Source organism: Sciurus carolinensis, chromosome 16, assembly GCF_902686445.1.
Source record: "Sciurus carolinensis chromosome 16, mSciCar1.2, whole genome shotgun sequence".
In the NCBI taxonomy this organism is placed as follows: Eukaryota; Metazoa; Chordata; class Mammalia; order Rodentia; family Sciuridae; genus Sciurus; species Sciurus carolinensis.
Window position 1 is genome coordinate 47,124,843 of NC_062228.1, and position 16,631 is coordinate 47,141,473.

Genomic DNA, 16,631 nt, shown 5'->3' on the forward strand with positions numbered 1-16,631 from the left:
GAAGGGATAAATAATGTTTTTGTACTTGTGTCTGTCTGGAGTCCTCAGGCCATGCACCTCTTCTCTGCAGGGGTTAGGCAGAATGTGACAGAATAGGAGTTGGCATTAAGAGTAATTGCACATGTCCAGCCAGCATAGGGCTGTGTACAACTGAAGAGAGATACACATCTGGAACTTATGTATACATGCATATGTATGAGAGTGTGTGTGTGCACATATGTACACATGCATAATATACTTTGATGTGAATCTTGGGTTAGGTAGAATGCATTCCTGAATTATTTTGGATTATGCTTCTGCCAATAGACTTTATAATCCTGGTGTATAATTTTAGGTGGTGGCTTGTTATTGTATGAAGGAGTAAATTAATAAAATTGTTGTCTACCATTTGAGATCAGTTGGCAACTCAGAATATATAGATAGAATAGTCACTACTCAAGAATTAAATCACTGGGGCTGTGGCTCAGTGGTAGAGCATTTGCCTGGCATGTGCGAGGCCCTGGGTTTGATATTGAGCACAACATCTAAATAAATAAAATAAAATGATCCATTGGCAACTAAAAATATGTATTTAAAAAAAGAATTTAATGGCTGATATAAGAAGTTTATTCAGTAGTTAAGCTCTGATATTCAAAAATAAACATTTTAAGAGTTGGCTAGTTTCTGTAGAGGTATTTCAAGGAGAAGTTAGTATGAAAAGTGGTAAAACTTCTGATTCAAAGTAGTATGTTTGTGTATGTGAACATGTATATATGTATATCTGTATGCATATACATATATGTATGTGTATGCATACATGTGTGTATTTATGGATAAAAAAGACACATACACTATATATATGCACATACATACACATATATGCATACTTTTTTTGTTCTCAAATTCCTTTACTTAAGTGATCATCCTGCCTCAGCCTACTAAGAGGCTAGGACTACAAGGCTGTGCTACTGTGTCCACCTCCTCTTATTTTTTCTTTTCTTTTTCTTATTTTGTATGGTAGGGTGTTCTGGTTTCTTTCTTTTTCTTTTCTTTTTTGGGTACTGAGGATTGAACCTAGGTGTACTTAACTATTTAGCCACATACCCAGCCTTTTTTAATATTTTAGAGATGGGATCTTGCTGAGTTGCTAAGTGCCTCACTAAGTTGCTGAGGCTGGCTTTGAACTCATGATTCTCATGCCTCAACCTCCCTACTCTTAATTTATCTTAATGATAAAATATTAAATTTAAGTTTAAGGTCAATTTAGTTTAAGGTCAATTTAAGGAATTAGGTTTTCAGAGAAGCAATGATTTGATTTCTGGAAAGTACATTGGGAAAAGGAAACATTTTTAATACGATATGTGTCAAGTACATGCAGGAAGAATCCTTTATCAATTCACGTGACCATGGATTAATAAAAGCTATAAATTGTTGAGCCTTGGGCTTATGAAGAATTTCCCAGTCTCATATGCCCTCTTGTGTTCAGCTGCAGTTAGAGCTGTTTATGTTACATGGTTTTTGGTAGTCTTGTCTAAATTGATAGATTGGGTTGTTATAATGTATTCTTTGAAGAGCTGTTAATGGTAAATATTCAATACACATTACCCAATCTCTTATATCATCTTTGTAGAATTGTACAATTGAAAAAAATAAGTATTTCCCTGGTTATGTTCCTTATTTTTACTTTTGCGTATTCTTTATCAGTATTTATTATATTTAATTCATGCATTCATTGAGATATGTTTTGAACATAAATCGTTTCCAGAGTAGTTGAACAACAAGGTTTACACTATTATTTTTATGTGAAGGTTCTGAGGCAGTTGTAAACTATTGTGTGATTAGGTATTAAGTGTTTGGCATGTTGCAAGTCTTCCATAAGTATATATATATTTTTTTTTCAGTAAATACTTGTTGAAAGGAAAAATGGAAGAATCATGACTGATAACCTGAATTTTTTAATTGGTTTAAAGAACTGAAATTAATTGATTGCAAACTTGCTATATTCCGAGGGATGACTTTTTACTCTTGTTCCAAAGAACTTGGGGAACAAATGACTTTAACTTATGGGTTAGTATTTATTTGAAGTAGAACCTTTTATGCCTCATCATAATTAAAACCATATTCAAATCTCAATGTATAGCCTAATAATTGGCATGGAACCATGGCCTCATTTTATTTGAATCCCTCATAGGCTTTTTTTTTTTTTTGATTTTTGAGAATCCCATCAGAATCAGAGCAACTTTTTATAAAAATATCTTTTTAGATGTTGATGGACACTGACTTTATTTATTTGTATGTGGTGCTGAGAATGGAACCCAGTGCCTCACACATGCTAGGCAAGTGCTCTACCACTGAGCCACAACCCCAGCCCCCAGAGCAACTTTTGTGTGAGTTTATGAACCATTGTGCCAAACTGATTTTGGAAGTTTAGCAAATGGGGTCTAAGCAAAGCATTCCTTTCAAATCGGGGAGGAATTAAAAAGGTGATTCTAAGGCTTACTTACCAAAAGTTCAGTATTTCCTAATGACTTTTCTTACTAGATGATAAAAAAAAAACAACAAAAAAACCTCTTACATTTATTTGTATAGGCAAAGCATATGCTAAATCATACAATTTAGAAAAGATTTGTCATTTACCTGCCCTTATACAGCATTCTTTTAAAAATGTACTAGTAGGAAGGATTTAATATGATTTTCTCAATTATACTCTCAAATTTAATACAACCTGCCCTTTGAAGAATGAGATATGAGATTTTTTTCCATGTAAAGTTCTTTTTTTTTTTTTTTTTTAGAAATGGGGACTTGCTGTGTTGCCCAGGCTGGCCTCTAACTCTTAGCTCCAGCCTCTGAAGTAGCTGACTTGTGCCACTGTGCATGACTCCCTGTAGTTTTGTGGCTATGTAGTATTACAGAGATAAAGTTTTGTTCTGAATTTAGTATTAATTTTGTCTTGTAAGATTCTTTCCTGTGCCTGTGGTCTTGCAATTTTCATTGAACAAGCATTTAACTGATAGTTTTGTAATCTACTATAAATTTATAACTCAAAACACAATAACTTTTGGAAAAAGTTACTTACATATACTGTATCTCTTTAAAGATTTGCTACTATGTATTGTGAATTACCATGCCCATAATTCTGTCCCTTTAATGTGATGGGAATAAAGCATGTCACACTTTTGTTCTTTTGATATGTAGTATATGGATCTATTTTTTGATCACCTTTTAACTTTGACCTTGCCATTAGCAGATTTGAGTTTGTTTTTTTAAGCCCCAAATGAAGGAAATTCTGCTTTTACATATCTAGAATATGCTACAAACTATTTGACAAATATTTAGTAAAGAATTGCATGCATAGCACTATGTCAGCTATTCCTTGGTTATTAGTAACAAATTTAAAGTTTATTTTTAGAAATTTATATGCGTAGTAGTGTTTTATAGTGTTCAAATTGCATTTACACTTTTTAAAAAATATATTATTTAGTTGTAGGTGGACACAATACCTTTATTTTGTTTTTATGTGGTACTGAGGATTGAACCCAGTGCCTCACGCATACTTGGCAAGCACGCTTCCACTGAGCCACAACCCCAGCCCTGCATTTACACTTACTATCTCAGTTTTCCTCCTTGGTTCAACTCTCTGAGGTCAACATGGTGGGTATTTTTATGACTGTTTTACATATAAAGAAATCTGAGATCTGGAGAAATTGTAATTTGACTAAATGTATTTGTACATGTGGAAGCTTTTTGTAAGATATAGAAAGGCTAAAAACATGAGGATTTTACTATCATCTATTAGGCTACTATCAAAACTTAGGTCTTTCAAGTGTGGTATTCATTCTCCCTCTATATTACGTCCTTTTCCCATATAAATAGATCATACCATTTTGTCTAGTTACTAAACTGCTATTTAGCAATAACCTTTTTCTCTGTAAAAATTTTGGTGTTCAACAAGCAACAATAGGTGTTGGAGAGGATGTGGAGAAAAAGGTACACTCATACATTGCTGGTGGGGCTGCAAATTAGTGCAGCCATTCTGGAAAGCAGTGTGGAGATTCCTTAGAAAACTTGGAATGGACCTACCATTTGACCCAGCTATCCCACTCCTCGGCCTATACCCAAAGGACTTAAAATCAGCATACTACAGAGATACAGCCACATCAATGTTCATGGCTGCTCAATTCACAATAGCCAGACTGTGGAACCAACCTAGATGTCCTTCAATTGATGAATGGATAAAGAAACTGTGGTGTGTATATATATATATATATATATATATATATATACAATGGAATATTACTCAGCTATAAAGAATAATAAAATTATGGCATTTGCAGGCAAATGGATGAAATTGGAGAATATCATGCTAAGTGAGATAAGCCAATCTCAAAAATCCAAAAGACAAATGATCTCACTGATAAGCGGATGATGACACATAATGGGGGGTGGGAGGGAGGCAAGAATGGAGGAAGGAGGGACTGTATAGAGGGAAAAGAGGGGTGGGAGGGGTGGGGGGAAGGAAAAAATAACGGAATGAATCAAACATCATTACACTATGTAAATGTATGATTTTGCAAATGGTATGCTGTTACTCCATGTACAAACAGAAACAACATGTATCCCATTTGTTTACAATAAAATAAATAAAAAAAAATTTTGGTGTTCATGCCTGATTGGAAATAGTGCAGTGTGTATTACAGTGTATATCTCAAGTCACTTTTGTGTTTCTGCCTGCATATTGAAGATTATTCTTAGCCTTTCCCACAATCCACATTTTGGTTTAGGAAATGGGCAAAATGTCATTTAAGCAAAAACAAACAAAAACACCAACTTGAATGTTTGTATATGTAGTTTCTTTTGTAGGTGTTTGGTATTTTTATGATGTAATGCTGTAAGTTAAAAACCAGGGGGTGACATAGGAAGTAGAGTGATGGTCATCAGAGTGTTGGGGTGGGTACAAACGGACTGTTGTGTTCAATGGATGTAGAGGTTCAGTTTTATAAGGTGAAAAAGTAAATATCTGTTGCACAACAATGTGAATATACTTACCACTACTGAACTCAACACTTTAAAGTGGCTAAGATGATAAATTTTGGGATATGCATTTTTATGACAATTAAACATTGAAAAGGTAGAAAATACAGTTTAACAAACATTTAGGAATCTGCCACCTAGAATGAGCAAATGGTAACATTTTTCTCTACAGTGCGTATTGTGAGACTAACTCTAACTGAATCCTGGAGTTATGGCTTGGTATTATCCTTGAGGCTTCTACAGCACCTATATCATCTCAGGTGAAATATGAATCTGACCTTAATTTTTAGGCTGTTGCCGTATTTTGTTCAATTAATGTGGTAAGAGTGTTCTCATATGTTACTTTTTCATTCTGGTTTCTCTGGTAAGAGGAAAAGATTTATTGTGCTTAATGATTTTTCCATACTTTCACTCAGGAGCCTCCTCTCCAGATGTCTTTCTGGTACTCATTGTGAGCTATTTGGAGATATCTTAGGCTTTGCAAAATTAATAAGTGATTAGCATAAGATCCGAGTGTAGTCATCTATAATGTACAGTAGTTTATGCAGAAGCTCTTCAATTTCTTCCAGTAATGACTGTCAAAATCTCATTATTCTGTCTTCTATTAAAATGTTAGTAGACACTGCTGTTTTATCCTTTAGTCTGAAGATTTAATTATAAAATAGCTTTTCACTAAAAAGTAATTTATTAAAACAGAAAAGCTCCCTAACCAATAGCATGGCAATTTTCTTTCCTAAGTATTAATTTTCCTTTTAGTGCTACCTACTAGGCAAACACTGCAATTCAAATCAGCAAATATGTATTATGAAGCTTTAATTTTCTATCTCAGTTAGAATAAAATCCTTATAATGGCCCAAAAAAGCCCTGATCTGGCCTCTCTAATTTCATCTTTTATTGCTCACCCTTTTGCCACCACATTCTAACCTCAGTCCCCTTACCCCTTCCTCTTTCTTCTCCACTTTGGGCCTTATGCACCTGCCACCAGGAATTGTCTTCCTTATACTCAGGTATCAGCCTGAATATCATGGCCTAATCTAATGAAACCACTTAGCTGTCTTTAGTCATATTGCTGTATTCGGATATTCTCTGTGGCGTGTGGCTCTTCTTCTTTTTTTTTTAATATGGGTTTATATTTTATTTCTAATGAATAGAATAAAAGACATTTCATGTGACTAAAGAATATCACCTAATAAGAATAAATTCACTTTCAAACCATTTATGGTACTATTTTGTATTATTCTAACACCAATTTTCTCTTTCTATTAAGCAACTACAGGTTATTGCAATGGTAGTTTAGTTCATTTTATTCTCTGATAAATCTTCCATAAAATCTATAAGATATTTTGAAACAATGTAAGTTTTTCCTAAGATGGGTTAATTACTCAGATATAAATAATTATTAATCATGAGTTTTTTGCAATTGAAGGCATTAGTTAGTAAAATTATACCCACTGACAAAGATTACATATACAAAGATAAATCTGTTCTTATATTTTCAAAAGTAATTTTGTTCTTTTTTTCTATTCCAACCCCCCAACCCTTCCCTTCATTCCCCTTTGTCTAATCCACAGAACTTTTGTTCTTCCTCTTCCCCGCTTGTCATTTGTTAGCATTCAAATAGCAAAGAGAATATTTGACCTTTGATTTTTTTTTGGGATCGGCTTATTTTACTCATCATGATAGTCTCCAGATCCATCCATTTACTGGCAAAATTCATAAAGTCATTCATTTTTATGGCTGAGTAATAGTCCATTGTGTATGGATGTACTACTTTTTCTTTATCCATTCATCTGTTGAAGGGCTCCTAAGTTGGTCTATAGCTTACTATTGTGAACTGAGCTGCTATTACTACCTGGTTGTTTTTGATTTTGGGTCATCTGCCTTTCCTAGAATATATGCTCCATCAAAGTAGGGAAATTGACTCTCTTTTTCACCCTTTGTGTAGAATAGTGAGTGCCACAGATTCTTGTTGAACAAATGGCTGAATGATTCATTAATATGTCCTGATATGTGGTAGACACTGTGCAATGTCCGGTGGAGAAACAGTTTAGTCAGGGAGATTAACAAACCAAAAACTGTAATATGAAAATGTTAAGTCCTACAATAGAGGAATCTATAAAATGCTAAGGGACCACAGATAAGAGAATAATTAATTTCTCCTAGAGATAGGTCAGGGGGTATTAGAGATGAATTAATGTATTACTACTTTATATTTTACATTAAATCATTCTCCTGAGGCACTTTGCTGATTAGTTACTGACTAATTCTTGAATTTCTAATACCTCACTTAACCTTGCTATTTTCTTTTCTGTAAAAAGATGTTAGTGATATTGACCTGAAGGATGTTGTAAAGATTAATCATTTGATGTTGGCTAAGTGCTTTGAAAATACAAAAATGCTGTATAGACCTTGATGTTCTTAATCATATTAGCAACCACTTTCTATAATTAAGTTTTATTATGTACTTAGTTCCTGACTGTTCATATGGTAAACATGACAGTGTTTTTCTTAAAAAAGATATTATTTTGGAAAGGCCTATTTGTTATTAAGAGAGCTTCATGGACTTTTTGCATTGTATTGTTAATAGAAAATGATGTCTGTGTTTTTATTTATTTTCTTAGAAGAGTAGTGATGTACTATAACCCCCAGGAGGCAGTAGTGTGCCAGGAAGATTGTGTGCTTATCATGCAAAACAGGACTGGAAGACTGTTAGTGATTAGTACCTTGATTTAACATGAAGAGACTTCCCTTCTTACTCATCAGATAGTGAAGATTTCAAGAGATATTTTAACTTTTCTTTTCCTATAGCATTATATTATCTTGTGTTTAAGACTTTTTCCTTACTCAGGGAGGGTCTTTTCTATTTCAATACTTGGAGGGTAACGATATCTAGGGATTGTTATATACAAAGTACTTCACTTTATAATGCATTATATTATGCTGTATATTTTTCTGCTGTTTAATTGTAGAGACATGGTCTTTGGCTAGAGCTTGACTGACTGTGCTTTCACCTGTGTATAGTTATGGTGTTTACACCCTCATGACTATCATCTGCACTAAAAACTGTGCAGTTTTATGTTACATAGAGTAGTTTTGTTCTATTTTGATTTATGTCATCAGAAGCATGAGAAAATGCTTTTAAAAATACTTGAAATTACAGTGTGAGACTTCTCACTATGATTTTTAATTTAGTTGTTGGGGGCTTATTGACAGATGCAAGGAAGACTTTTTCTCTTATTTTAATTAACAAGAATTGAAACAAATTTTTTTTTTAAGTTAACTTAAAAATTTTTTTTAACTCATAGAAAAACCTTGAATTCTTTGGGTAAGAGATACTACCAGTTGGTAATAATGGCTTTGGCACTGAAAGTTAGGAAAATATTTCATTACTTTATTTTATCAGGTTCCCCAGAATATACATTTTATATTAAAAGGCCTAGTGAACTGTGGTAATTTATATTGTGTCTGTTTTAAATTCCTTTATTTATTAAAATTCCCAAATCATACTCTGGACTAGTCACTTTCACAGGAATAAGTTTTGGAATTATCAGTCTCATAATAAAATTTCAAAAAGCTATGGTTTTCTTAGAGGATGAGATGAGAGATAAGATTAGCTTATTAGCAATGAAAAAATAATGCTAGAGACTAAATAATCTCTAAAATTCATTTGTCTCTAAAGTTCTAGGCCCATCATCAATGTCTGTCATCATAGCACTTTATCCATTCCTTAATTGTAACAGTGGGGACTTTTTTTTTTTTTCCCCCCGCGATGCTAGGGATCGAACCCAGGGCCTTGTGCATGCAAGGCAAGCACTCTACCTACTGAGCTATCTCCCAGCCGCGTTTTTTATCATTATATCTTTTCTGAGTTGTTGTTATATATACTAATGAATTAATGAGAAAATTTATTCTTCCAAACTCAAGAAGTTTTAGATATAGCTTTTATAGTTCATCTTTTCTCTGTGAGTACAAAAACCTCATTCCTGACCTCTGTTCTCCTCCTTGGCCCAGAGGTCTGAGAGACAGTAAAACCTATCCGTGATGATACAGAAAAAACCTGTCTGTGTAGTCATTACAGGAATTTTAAAAAATTATGTGAGTATATACTTTTAAATCTTTGTTTTAATTAGTTATACATAACAGTAGAATGCACTTCGATACATCATATATAATGGAGTATAATTTCTCATTCTTCTGGTTATACATGATGTAGAATCCCACTGGTCTTATGTAAGTATATACTTTTAAATAATGGCTTTATTTTTGACTAGATAATGTATGCTTAAACTATGAAATTCAAGAAGACGCAAAAAGGTATGTAGTAAAAAAATTTTCTTTCTGTACCTGTTCTCTAGCTACCCAGTTTCCCTTCTCCAAAGGTGACTAACTGCCTTTACTAGATTGGTTTGTTTCCTTCCCCAAGTATTTGATGAATATGTCAGTTAAACTATCTGAAATTTGTCTGTCTTATCTGTCTACCTGGTCAATAGCCTAGAACTGATAAGAAAGAGAGGCATTTAAAATATTTTGGGAATAAGAGCTTTAATCTGAGAATTTGAGCCTACATGGGTAGTGAAAGAACCAGAAAAATGAATGTCATACAAGTGACCTTAGAAAGTAAGGGAGGTTAGGATGGAAAGGTCAGGGAAGCAGACACTGAAGACCTCCAGGTCTCTCAAGCTCATTATAAACTGCTACAGTTATTAAGCACCTTTGAGAAAGCATCTGTCTTGTGTCTTGGGCTGCAGCAACAAAGCATGGGATTTTCAAGTTCTGTCTCAAAAGCTACTGTGACTCTTGGTGTCTGCTTCTCAGTCTTATTCTCAAAGAATAAGGTTTCTGCTCTTTCCACATGTCATAAGTTCCTTTTTAAAAAAAATTGTTCTTTTTAGATATTCATGACAGTTGTCTATTTTGACATATTATACATACATGAAGTATAACTTATTCTAATTAGGATCCCATTCTTGCAGTTGTATATGATGTGGAGTTTCACTGGTTGCATATTCATATATAAACATAGGAAAGTTATGTCTATTCATTCTACTGTCTTTCCCAATCCTAATCCCTACCCCTTCCCTTCATTCCCCTTTGTCTAATCCAGTGAACTTCTGTTCTTCCCTCACCCGCTTATTGTGTGTCAGCATTCACATATCACAGAGAACATTCAGTCTTTGGTTTTTTGGGGATTGGCTTATTTCCTAGGTATTTTGCCTGAGTATAACAGGCAATGTTCTTTAATTGAAATAAAAAAATCATAATTTCTATAAATTGATTTGCAAAAGTTCATTGATCCTGCTAATTTATTGCATAAGCAAATATCTTGCATCATTGCTGGAAGGTTTGGAACTTCTTAGGGATTTGTTCTAAGTTACTTTCCCTTACAGGGGTTAAAGGAGAGGGGACTTCTTATCATGCCTGCTATAAGTGGCCTGTTTGGGAATTCAGCAATTTTCTTTCTCTTGGTTTGTTGGAAGGTCAAATAAACAACTTAGTTTTAGTTTTGTGACATGGGACTTTAGCATGTGTGACTCTTAATTTGTTTTGTTCTGTTGGAGCTTAGTGCAGGAGCTCAGCCCAAATTAATGACCTCCTATAAATTTAACAAGGTCACTAAGATTGTTACATTGAGATTATTTGAATAATCAAGAGATTGGAAGATAGAGGACTGCAAACTTTATCTTTTGGATTTAGGAATGATTTCAGTAAGAATTCAAGGGTCTTATTTAATAATTTTTTGGTGCTATTTTGTTTTCCTTTAGTAATAAAAGAGAAATGAAGGCTTAAGCATGGCGTATTCATAAATCAAGGGTGATGCTCAGTGAAAGGTACATAGTTCTTTTCTCTAGGATCTGAAAATATGAATGACATCCCAAGTTATTTTTGAAATACTACCTTAATGATCATTTAGAGATTCTATTATCTGTAAGAGAATAATTAACCAAAAGACAGAGGTTTCATCGTATTACTTATAAAATTATTTCTACATGTATGTAGTAAACTTTTTTTAAATATATTTTTTAGATGTTGATGGACCTTTATTTTATTCATTTATTTTTATGTGGTTCTGAGAATTGAACCCAGTGTCTCACACGTGCTAGACTCTACCACTGAGCCATAACCACAGCTCTTGTAGTTAACTTTTAACATTTGGTTTTCCATGACATTATTATCATTATGTACCCATCAGCCTCTTGGTGGATAATCCTCTTGTGGTATAGGGCATAGGTATTTTGTTTTTCTTTTTCTTTTTTTTTTTTTTTTTTTTGCGGTACTGGGGATCGAACTCAGGGCCTTGTGCTTGCGAGGCAAGCACTCTACCAGCTGAGCCATCTCCCCAGCCCCTTTTCATTTGTTTTTTAGAGTTGTATAGTTATTTTTCTGTTTTTAATTTTTTTTTTAGTTGTAAATGGATCTTTTATTTTATTTATTTATATGTGGTGCGGAGTATCGAACCCAGGACCTCATACATGCCTGTCTAATGCTCTACCACCGAGCCACAAATTCAGCCCCAGTTTTTTCTTTGACACAGAGTTTATGGTATACTCATAGTACTTTAATTTCAGTGATGATATTTTATACTACAATTTGAGTATCCCTATTCAAAATACTTAGAACCAGAAGTGTTTCAAATTTCAGATTTTTTTGATTTTGGAATATTTGCATATACATAATGAGATACCTTGGGGATGAGACCAGAGTCTAACCATGAAGTTTATTTGTTTCATATACATTTTATACATATAGGCTGAATGTAATTTTGTACAATATTTTTATGTATCTGTGTTTTGATTATGACCTGTTACATGAGATAACATGTGGAATTCTCCACTTGTGGCATTTTGTCAGCATGTAGAAGTTTTTGGATTTTAGAGTATTTTGGATTTTTGGATCGGGGTGTTCAACCTATATTTATAACTATTTTTTTGGAAACTCTCTTTCCTTGGCTTTCATAACACCCTTGTTCTTTCATTCTCCTTGTATAGTTATTATACTACTATTTAAAAAGAATCCCATACATGTAGAAATTCCTTCCAGAAGGCCTCATGCTGGCAGTTTCTGGGAATCTTATGCTACTACCCTTCACTTTAGTGATTTGTTAAAAATGTTAGTTGAATTTTTTTTTTTTTCTACCAGATGTATAGCACCTGGAGTCTATTCCAGGTAAGTAAGAACTCACCTCTTTTTTTCTCTTTGGGGGCCCTGGTCTCCTTAAAGTTCAGTGTAGTTAGTTGTCCTACAACTTCATTCACCTCTCTTACGATTTCTAGAAAAGTTAACATTTGTTTATATTAGCTGACTTTTTCATGGTGTTAAAAGGAGAGCAGCCCTATTTTCAGAATTCTGCATGCTGAGTGGAAGCCAGAAATTATTCATGGTACTTAAAGATTTTAAACTTTGTTCTTGTAACTAAACTTGAATGACATTTGAGGGTAAATTAGTTATATTTACAAATGATAGAAATTACATATGCTCCATTACTGAAGGTTATAGCTCTATTATGCATTTAAAATTATACTTTACTCTTAGTAACAGCATGTTTTTGTAAATACATATGCTTTTCTATTTTAGGAAAAAATCAGTAATATTTTAGATATTTAAAAAATATTTGACTTGAATATTTATTTTAACTCAAAATTTAAATTAAAAGGATTCTTTTAGAGTTCAGAATTTAAGGTAATAGATCGGAGATGTCTTATAAAAATTCAAATTATGATACAAAGGCATGGTTTTAGTATAATTCATTATAAATTATCAATTACATTTAGTTTCTCCTAATTTGTAGTAAGACCAATGAAAAGTGAAATTTCATAACTTGGTATTTGTGAAAAACTATAGCTGAAAATTACAAAAATACTGGACTGGGGTTGTAGCTCTGTGGTGGTGCACTTGCTTAGCATGTGTGAGGCACTAGGTTCAATTCTCAGCACCACATAAAAATCAATAAAATGAAAGGTGTCCATTTATAACTAAAAATATTTTTTTAAAAATTACATAAATACCAAAGAATTTTGATCTCACAGAAGAAGACATTGGTTCAAGCACTTCCTTTGTCTGCTTTGAATGTGTAGTGACCTCAGTATTGTAAGCTAGACCCTCACTTCCCACAGTGGCTAGTTGCATCAAACTATTGTCTTTTAAACTTTCCTTTTTGCTTTCATCTACTCACACAAGGTCTTGCCTTCTGCTTTACAGTGAAAATACAGATCATCAGTTTTCAATTTCATCTATTTCCTGTCACCCCTAAACTCCTTGTACTATAAATATATGTACATTCACGCCCACTTGCTTTCCATCCATTCATCTCAGAGGAAGCGATTTTCCTCTTCCCATCCAAGGTTAATGTCTCTTGCCTGAACTCTGAGTTCCATTTCTACTTATCTTTTCTGGAACCTTGCCCCATCAATTATTCTCACTCTCCTATCGTATCTGTAATCTTTCCATAGATGGTTTACTGCTTCAAACCTGAATTTCTTTCCCTAGTTCTAAGTTGACCTTCAAAAGAACAAATTTTGGCATGAAAAAGACCCTAGATTTTGTTTTATTTTTTACTCACTGTTAGGGATGGAACCCAGGGCCTCACTCATGCTGGAAGCTTTATGATCCAGGGTATCCACTGAGCCCCTCTGAAGCTTACAGTCTTTAAAGTGATGATAAGGTTTACTTTAAGTTTATTTTGAGGATTATGTCAAGTTAGATAGCATAATCAACATGAAGGTCCTTATTTCAAATTTTAGCCCTGATCGCTTCTCCATGATGTTTGTCTCCCACTTCATGTCTTTCTTCCTTCAGATCAGATTTCTTTAAAGAATGGTCTGATTTGTAGTCACTGCTCCAGTCTAGGTTTCTTCCTTGACTACTCCATTGAAGCTTCTCAGTTTGAGTTCACCAGAGACCTTCTGAACGTCACATCAGCGAGCACTTTTCAGATCTTCAGAAGTTGCTTCACTTCCCTACTCTTAAAATCATTCTGCCACAGAGCATCCAAGGAAGATTTTCTAAATGTACACCCAGCTTTTTAGTAGCTCTCCATGATCTGCATGGTAAAATAAATCATTTCTGGTAGGAATAAAAGCTTTCTTGGTCTAGATCCGCACTGTCCAATATGGTACATACTAGTCACATGTGGCTATTTAAATTTAAAATCGTTAATTATGATGAGATAAAATAGAAAATGTTGTTCCTCAATTCCACTAGTTACATTTCCAACATTCCATGGCCACATGTGACAAATGGCTACCATATCAGTCATCTTAGACGCAGATTAGACTCATTATCATTTAAAGTTCTGTTTGACAGTGTTTATCTGACTTCAGTATATTAAAAATGAGAGATTGGAATTATACCAGACTCTAGCAGATTTGGACAAGGAAGCAGAGGTGACGATGCTGGAGTGTTCCTGTCACTGCCCTGCAGAGTTGAGCCCTCCTGGGGAGAAGCTGGGACTGTCTTAGAATGAGGAGCCCTTTGCAAGAGCAGCAGCAGTGAGGGTGGCGTCAGGAGAGGTGGGGAGCAGCCTCTGTCATTGTGGTGGACTGTGGACGGGGAAGAAGAGACAGATGGACTACTGCTGGAAAGCTTCCTTCTTGCATTAAGCTGAGTAGCTCAGAAGAAAAAAAAAAACCTGTGTTGTTTACTCTTATTATTAAGAGAAGACAAAGGTAGCCGAGAAACAGTTTCTTGGGATTTTAACCTTTTGGTAAATGACACCTTAAAGCTGATATTAATCCATCTTCTTTTATGGCTGCAAGGAATTTGGCAGATATAACTGTTTTTGCCAAGTTGAAAGAGATATTTTTATTCTCATATTCTGTAAATAATCATTTCCAGTCTTTATATTTATTTTCTGTTCACCTTACAGGCAAGACTGTGGTGCCTGTTTTACTCACATCTGTGTAAGTTATTAATGTGGAGATTTTTTTAAACTCCTGGATATTAATGTTTTAAGTTCCAGAACTTCCGCAAGATGGGTCCACACTGAAGGAAGCAGCTGTGAAATGCAGATGCTGACAAGCAGAAAAACAAAGAGATTTCACAAAGAATTGTGGGTATTTAATGTAACTCTTTAGTTCACAGTTCAATAAAACCATGTTGTTTCCATAGTATTACACTCTGTATTAACTGTCTGTTGTATTGCACAGCTTATTTTAAGGAAGAAATATGTATTACATTTGTCATCTGCTTTTTATCCTGCATTTTAACTTTCACTTTTAAGACAGCAAGAATTCTACTATCTCAGCACAGTTTAGTCTATTTTATTTCACTTTTTTATTTTTTAAGTTGTAGTTGGACACAGTGCCTTTGCTTATTTTTATGTGGCACTGAGGATCAAACCCAGTGCCTCACATGTACTAGGCAAGCTCTGTACCACTGAGCTACAACTCCAGCCCCAGTTTAGTCTATTTTTAAAAAGGAGTAGTATGTACATTTGTAACTTTTACTTATTTATTGATTAGAAAATCATGTCTTTTATCCTGCTTGCAAAAGTACAAATGAATCACAAATTATAAGTGAAACTGATCTTTTATTTACACTTTGTTTTCTTTTCCATGATGTCCTTTTAAAAAAATGATTCTGTAAAATGAGAAGAATACTGAAATGCTGTACAGGAAGAAAGGGAGGAGAGGTGGCTGCATTACGGGGGTGGATAAAGGGGCGGACGGCATGATACTAGGCAACAGGCTGTGAGAAATGTAGCATTTCTCATTTGTGTCGTCATGTAGCGATGGAGGAACCACCATGGAGCCCAACCTGGTATTTCTTTATAATCAAGTCCAGCTGTTGGTCATGTGGACTTGCTCCTTCCTTTGAGTATGAAGGGCGTGTTTCCTTCTTTCCTATGGTATCTTAAATGGCTTACATATCACCTGGAATGTACTCATGTGCTCTAGGAGCTCCTGTTACAGTGATCATTTTTCTTTATGAATCACAAGTAAAATGCTCACCCCAAGTTGCATATAAAAACTTTAGAACAAAGAATGTGACTTGACCACATAAGTATTTTTTTTAATATGAATAGAGCTCTTGTTTTTAATTTGATGAGCAGGGAACTTTCCAACTCTAACCCTCTCTTTACAATCTGTCTTTAATTTGCAAAAAAGATGCATTCCAATTTTTCAGACATAAAACTCTTTAATGGATTTTTTTGGATTTGCTGGTTCTCTAGTCATGTTTGGGTTATCCTGAAATTCAACGTGTATCATTTCATGGGTTTCAAACTCCTTTTCTCATTTGCGCATTTACATTTACTACTTTGATATTAAAAAATAATTGGATGGCATCTATCCTTAGACATCCTTAAATAACACACAGTTGCAGCTGTTAGACTGTTTTTATAGAGTGTTATTCCCAACCAGGTCTTCCCTGAAAGAAATATGAACGCATTTTTGACATCTTGGATCATTTAGTTCGTTTTACTTATCCTCTGTGTGTACTTTTAAGGCGGTTCTGTCTTAAATATGGAACTTTTCTACTCTTTCTTCTCAGTAGTACTAAGAAACAAATATTTTTCCTTCTGTTTTCTGGGAAGTTCTTCCTGTCACCCCTTAACACTGAAGCTATGTTTATGGCTTTCTGCTTCTAACACTGGACAACACTTGGTCAGGTAATTATCCTAATAT

At 34.2% G+C, this 16,631-nt stretch overlaps 1 protein-coding gene across 1 annotated transcript in view; it reads left to right on the forward strand.

Annotated features, from left to right (window-relative positions):
• Positions 1-2,885, forward strand: part of LOC124966095 (tetratricopeptide repeat protein 28-like) — a 53,341-nt gene extending 50,456 nt beyond the window's left edge. Inside the window, exon 3 of the mRNA XM_047527178.1 lies at positions 2,772-2,885. Within this exon, the coding sequence (XP_047383134.1) occupies positions 2,772-2,816 (45 nt within the window). The 3' untranslated portion in view covers positions 2,817-2,885. The remainder of the gene's footprint in view (positions 1-2,771) is intronic.
• The last annotated feature ends 13,746 nt before the right edge of the window (positions 2,886-16,631 follow it).